Source organism: Neophocaena asiaeorientalis, unplaced genomic scaffold, assembly GCF_003031525.2.
Source record: "Neophocaena asiaeorientalis asiaeorientalis breed wild unplaced genomic scaffold, Neophocaena_asiaeorientalis_V1.1 scaffold189, whole genome shotgun sequence".
NCBI classification, from domain to species: Eukaryota; Metazoa; Chordata; class Mammalia; order Artiodactyla; family Phocoenidae; genus Neophocaena; species Neophocaena asiaeorientalis.
In genome coordinates, this window is record NW_020174049.1 from 378,753 (window position 1) to 385,593 (window position 6,841).

The 6,841-nt window shown below is 34.7% G+C and overlaps 1 protein-coding gene across 1 annotated transcript in view; it reads left to right on the forward strand.

The window, feature by feature from the left end:
- Positions 1 to 5,071, forward strand: part of GSTCD (glutathione S-transferase C-terminal domain containing) — a 128,788-nt gene extending 123,717 nt beyond the window's left edge. The window contains exon 12 of the mRNA XM_024754040.1: positions 3,007 to 5,071. Within this exon, the coding sequence (XP_024609808.1) occupies positions 3,007 to 3,143 (137 nt within the window). The 3' untranslated portion in view covers positions 3,144 to 5,071. The remainder of the gene's footprint in view (positions 1 to 3,006) is intronic.
- Positions 5,072 to 6,841: the final 1,770 nt, after the last annotated feature.

Genomic DNA, 6,841 nt, shown 5'->3' on the forward strand with positions numbered 1-6,841 from the left:
TTAAATCTTATTGTTACAAACAAACTGAAGAATCTATCAAAAGCCATAGAAGAAAATATTAAAGATGGAAAAATCAGCTATGCATGCCAAAATTGATATATTACAAAATGTATAAACAAGGATGATAATGTTTTCTTTTCAGAAAAAAGTATACTCGTATATTATTAATCATAGACCAATTTATTTGACATTTGTAATATTAAACATTACCTAACGTGGAAGAAAAATAGCATTTCAAGTTTAAGTAATGCATTTATCCAAGACTTTGCTTTAGAAAAAGTAATCACATTTGGAAGGATAATAGCAGCTAACAGCTATTGCACGTTTAAGCTCTGAGCTAAATGTCCTCCACCCATGATCTCAATAAATTCTTATAAAAATAATTATGGAGTATGTGCTGTTGTTTACATTTTATGGATGGGAGAGCTTGGCCAGGATCCTTCAGCTGGTGGATGGTGAAGCCATACTGTAAACCCTAATTATTTGATTCCAGACATAAAGCTCCATTTTTGCAATGACCCCCAGTGATAGAGTCACATCACTGGAAGGTTAGGTTCCAAAATTAGGGCTTAACATGATTAAATAAAGTCAAAACTAATCTTAAAAATTATTCAGAAAAGCCCTGCATTGGAGACCATCATGATATAGCAGAAAACAGATTGCTGTTTCTTTGGCTCAGCACCAGGTGTAGTAATTAGCTTGCATTCAGGGACCATGTTGCATGAGAAATAGTTATCTTTAAACTGTAAACTCAAGGTCAGCATAGCAAGATAATCACAGTTGGTGAGGTATTTGAGACGTGAGTCTGAAGGAACAAGTGATTTCCTTCTTTTTCTACACCCTGGAGCATAAACATATGGAAGAAGCTTGCTCTTTCCTGCATGCAACCTCTTTCATTCTCTTTCCCTCTTCCTCCTCTTTTTCCCATTCCCAACATTTTGAGTAGTTGAATGCACAGTTGAATCTATATAGAGAGAGAGGTATAATTTACATGTGTGTGTGTGTGTGTGTGTGTGTGTGTGTGTGTGTGTATCAAGTTACATTTGCTACAGCTCCACTAGAGTCAATGAAGGCATAATTGGTGTGATGGATGGGGGTGTATATGTTGATGTTTAGGCATCAAACCAGAAGGGAGTGGCTGGGAGGGAAATTGCTAGAGTGGAAGAGGAGGACCGTTTGGCAAGATCGCTGGCATGAAGGGAGGGAAAGTCAGGTTCAAAGTCACAGACCCCATGAAATGTCTACATCTATTCTTTGAACCATACTTTTGTTCTGTGAACATTTTAGGAAGCTTCCCAGACCCCGAAAGGTAGACTACCAACAACTGACTTTCAGTTGTGAAGACACTTCTTCAACATGTAAAAACATGAGACTCTTCTACGTAATGCAAAAGGAAAAATTAACTGGACTGGGGTCAAAGCCAAGGGTAAATGAGCTGCAGTGTAAACCCAGAGTGGGTACTGAAGGAATGTAGAGCATCCTATTCTGACAGAGAATGTTTCATTTTAAATTGAAAGGTAGGTGGGGTGGAGCGGGGAGCATTTACAGATGTCTTAAAGGAGGAACAGTATTTTAAGGAAAAAAAGAATGTCAGCCATGCAGCTGTTGATGAAGAGGGGGCCATTTAGCCTAAATAGAATCCTAGACATCTCTTTTTATATCGTTTCTATCGCAGTTCAACCTTTTTGGCATGGGACCTTTTAGGGGAAATGTACAACTTTTTTTTTTTTTTTTTTTTTTGCGGTACACGGGCCTCTCACTGTTGTGGCCTCTCCCGTTGCGGAGCACAGGCTCCGGACGCGCAGGCTCAGCGGCCATGGCTCACGGGCCCAGCCGCTCCGCGGCATGTGGGATCTTGCCAGACCGGGGCACGAACCCGCGTCCCCTGCATCGGCAGGCGGACTCTCAACCACTGCGCCACCAGGGAAGTCCATACAACATATTTTAAATCTGAATCTTTCGTTGTCAATTTCTTACCTACTGATTTCACCTTCCACTGTTTTTGTGGGAGGATTCATCTCTCTTCCACAGAAGAACTTTTCTATTTCAGTTACGTCTTTACTTTTAAAGCTGTTTTAGCTTAGCAATTTCTGCTGTCATTCAAATAAATCATTTTAAAATAATGTATAGGAATTATTGTAATTATTGAGGAAAAAATGGAACGAATGAAGTTCTGCATAGTCAGTAACCTTTTTCCAAGAAGATGAAAACGTTTATATATTGAATTTAAAGAAATTGAAAGTGTAAAAGTAAACCTTAGCTTTGAATATATTCAACCCCAAATCAGTTTTTTTTCCTTAACTACTTTGAATTAGAAGTTTGCATTTGCCAAAGGACACAAAATAACTGCTTTGCTTGCCAGTCAAGTTTCCTCTTTTGTTTTCCAAGATTAGAAAGAAAATTGAATTACCGCTATTTCAGAAGGGTACAGGAGCTCTATTAAATTAAGATTATATTACACTCAACATTACACATCCACCTGAAATAATCAGCACACAGTTGAGAATTTTCTCAAATATTTTTCTGTTATTTCTTCATTGTTCTAAAAACTCCATGTGCAAAATGTAATATGTCTTTCAGGTATCCCTTTGTCTGGATGTTATTTTAGACATTCTTAAAGACAGATTTTTTTTTTTTTTTTTTGCAATATTGCAGATAATGTATTTTCATAGGGCATGAAGAGGAAAAGTGTTAAAATGGATTTTTAACCAAAGTGGGAGATGGAATCTGTAATTTTTATTTGAGATTTATTTATAAATACATTTTAAAAGGTTAACATTCTTTAAATTACTAGCAGAAACAAATCTGTGAAATGTCCTATATTTGTAATTGTCTTCTGTCCATACTGATCAAGAATTAAATTGAAAGAGACGGAACAGAACTTGGGGGCAAACATCATTTTGCATAGTACTCGTAGATTTTGTCATTGTAGAGAGTCCCTTAAACAAATTGAAGCTGCACTGTTAGCTGAAGCGTGTCTCATGTTACCATTTTACTGTATTTCAGGAAAACAGTGCATGTTCCTGGTGGATCTGGATCGAGCAAGAGCTGCAGAAGAACGTGGCTACTCCATTCAAGTGATGTCCATGGAGCCAGAGAGCTGCTCTCCCAAAAATAACATGATTGTGGGAGTCCCCATTTAGAATGAGATATTCCACGTTTGATGTTTTGCCATCCATCTCTGTGATGAAAGCCCAGTGGCATTCAGGAGGGTCTTGGCATAACTAGGAAACAGCATTAGCCATCTTGAACCTATTGTGCTCAGGGAAGAACACAGCAGGAAAGTCTTGGAGGAAGGCTGCCTGCAAAGCATCACAAATGCTCTTGTAATTGTGATTAAAGGACTGCTGGTTTTCATAGTGAGAATCCCCTGAAGTCTCAGCTGCCAGCAGAGTGATACTCACAAGAGGAGTTTCCATTACTGGAATAGTGATTTCTTTCTCAGTTCATAGCTTTTCTGATCTTGCCAGTGTGGGGTTCAGTTCAAAAGAATGTACTTGCAGCCTTAAAATCATTTAGACATTCAAGTGGAGACCAAACCTAGACTCAGTGGGGTTTGTTTGTTTGTTTTTTATATTTTTAACAATTGTACTTTTTAAATAAATTTTTCAAAAATCTAGTCAGATAGTTACAGTGTGCTTATATTTTTAAGCCAGGGTGAGTTGGACTTATATATCATTTCATATACTCCTTTTAAACATATATCTCATAAATTACCAAATAAGATCATTGCTGGTTCAAACATTTTATATGAAGATATTAAACAATTTCAGTAAATTTCCCATTACAGGAACCTGTAATTTGGACTTAAATTCTAACTAATCAGTAAATACATTGATTTATTAATTCAAGTCAATAAATAATTGTTGCAGATCCATTATTTTCAAGATCCTGACCTAGATTCATCTAAGGATACAAAGATGAGTTGCAATAGACACAGTGCCTTGCCTGTAAAAGTAAATTATGTACAAGAGAAAGGTTCATGAATTAGTTAAGTTCTTTACATCATAATATAATGTATGGTCACAGGATTTGTTTTTCAGATACCAATCATTTTTTATTTTTATTTTTTTGGTAAAACGTACTGAGTATAAATTGCAGGTGGAAGGAGTTGAGTATGGAAGCTTATTTGAGTAGTTCTCTCCACCCAAATTGTCCTTATTCCACCAGCCAAAGTTTTTAAAACCAGATGGCAGGTCTTTTCTCACATGCTGCTAATTATTTTTTACGTGTCCTGGGTTATTCCACTTGAGCTGAGATTTATTTCATCGATTTTGATGTTTTCAACCCCCCGTATGACACATATCATGAGGAGAAAGGGCTTTAATAACTCTTTCATCACTGTGGATTAAAATACAGGAATAATTTATAAAGGGGACGGGGGTTTGAACTCTTGCTTTCTGGGATAAAATTAAAGAAAAGAATTAACCATCAGCCGTGAGTATCTTAGTTATTTGCACGTATAAACACACCATGCTCTTTTATCCAGGGCTTTCTTTTTCAATTGAGGAAAAATTTACAGCCAATAAAATAGCAGATTTTAAGTGTTCAGTTTGAGAAGTTTTGACAACCATATATACTCGTGCAACCACCACCAGAAATAAGATATAGAATATTTCTGTCAGTCCAGAAAATTCTTTCATGTGCTTTCAGTTCAATTTCCCCCACCCCAAAGGCAACCACTCTCTGATTTCTATCACCCTACATTTGTTTTGCCTATTTTTGTCCTTCACATACATGAAGTCATTTAGTATGTAGTCTTTTGCGTCTGGCTTCTTTTGCTCAACATGGTATTTTTTGAGAAATATCCACTTCGTTGTGTGTATCAATGCTTTCTTCTTATTCCTAAGTAGTATTTCATTATATAAATATATCAAAATGTGTTTATCCATTCTCCTATTGGTATTTATTTGGATTGTTTTCACTTTGAGGATATTAAGAATAAGGTCTATGAATGTGCTTGTACAAGTCTTTTTGTAGACATATATTTTCATTTCTCTTGGATAAATACCCAGTATTAGAATTGCTGGGTCATTGAAGAAATGAATGTCAGTTGCCAAACAATTTTCCAAAGTTGTACCGTTTTATATTCCCACCAGCAACGTATAAAGGGTCTAGTTCTCTACATCCTCACCAACATTTGATGTCAGTTTTTTAAATTTTTACCATTCTGGTGGATGTGAAATGGTATCTCATTGTGGTTTTAATTTTCATTTCTCTGATAACTAGTATGTTAAGCATATTTATAAAGTGTCTACTCAAGTCTTTTGCTCATTTTTAAAATTAGGTAATTTGGGGTTTTTTATTGTTGATTATATATTCTGGCTATGAGTCCATTGTCATATAAATGTATTGAGACTATTTTTCCCAGTCTGTGGCTTGCTTACTCATTTTTATAATGAATGTTTCAATTTTTAATAAGCCTAATTTATATTTTTCTTTTATGGTTAATATTTTCCGTGTCCTCTCTAATAAATCTTTACCTACCCTAAGATTATAAAAATTCTTCCTGTGTTCTTATAGAAACGTTATGGTTCTAGCTTTTTACATTTAGGTCTATGATTCATCTCAAATCAATATTCACTTATAGAGGTAAGTTTTGAGGAATATACAGTTGTTTCAGTGCCATTTGTTTAAAAAACTTTCCTCCTCATTGAATTGACTTTCAACTGAATTCTCAGTTGAAAAATGATAGATGTATATGTATGAGTCTACTGGGTCATTGAAGAAATGAATATCAGTTGCCAAACAATTTTCCAAAGTTGTTGTACCGTTTTATATTCCCACCAGCAACGTATAAAGGGTCTAGTTCTCTACATCCTCACCAACATTTGATGTCAGTTTTTTAAATTTTTACCATTCTGGTGGATGTGAAATGGTATCTCATTGTGGTTTTAATTTTCATTTCTCTGATAACTAGTATGTTAAGCATATTTATAAAGTGTCTACTCAAGTCTTTTGCTCATTTTTAAAATTAGGTAATTTGGGGTTTTTTATTGTTGATTATATATTCTGGCTATGAGTCCATTGTCATATAAATGTATTGAGACTATTTTTCCCAGTCTGTGGCTTGCTTACTCATTTTTATAATGAATGTTTCAATTTTTAATAAGCCTAATTTATATTTTTCTTTTATGGTTAATATTTTCCGTGTCCTCTCTAATAAATCTTTACCTACCCTAAGATTATAAAAATTCTTCCTGTGTTCTTATAGAAACGTTATGGTTCTAGCTTTTTACATTTAGGTCTATGATTCATCTCAAATCAATATTCACTTATAGAGGTAAGTTTTGAGGAATATACAGTTGTTTCAGTGCCATTTGTTTAAAAAACTTTCCTCCTCATTGAATTGACTTTCAACTGAATTCTCAGTTGAAAAATGATAGATGTATATGTATGAGTCTTATTTCTGAATTCTCTGGTCTGTTCCATTCATCTGTTTGATTATTGGAGCTTTATAGTAAGTCTTGAAATTAGGTAGTTTGTCTTCCAATTTCACTTTTTATTTTGCAGATTATTTTGGCTGTTCTAAATCCATTGTTTTTCCATATAAATTTTTTAATTGGCTTATCAGTTTCTTTTAAAAACAAAAAGGCTGCTGAGATTTTTGGTATTGCCTGGAATCTTTAGATCAGTTTAGGGGAAATGGACACATTAACAATATTGAGTCTTACAATCCATGAACATAATGTACCTTTCCATGCATTTAGATCTCCTTTAATTAATCTCAGCAATATTTTGTAATTTTTAGAGTAGATGTTTTATTTATTATTCTTTGATAGTTCTGAGGCTGTTACCTTGAGTTTTTGCATGCTGTTCCCACTACCCAGAATAGCCTCTT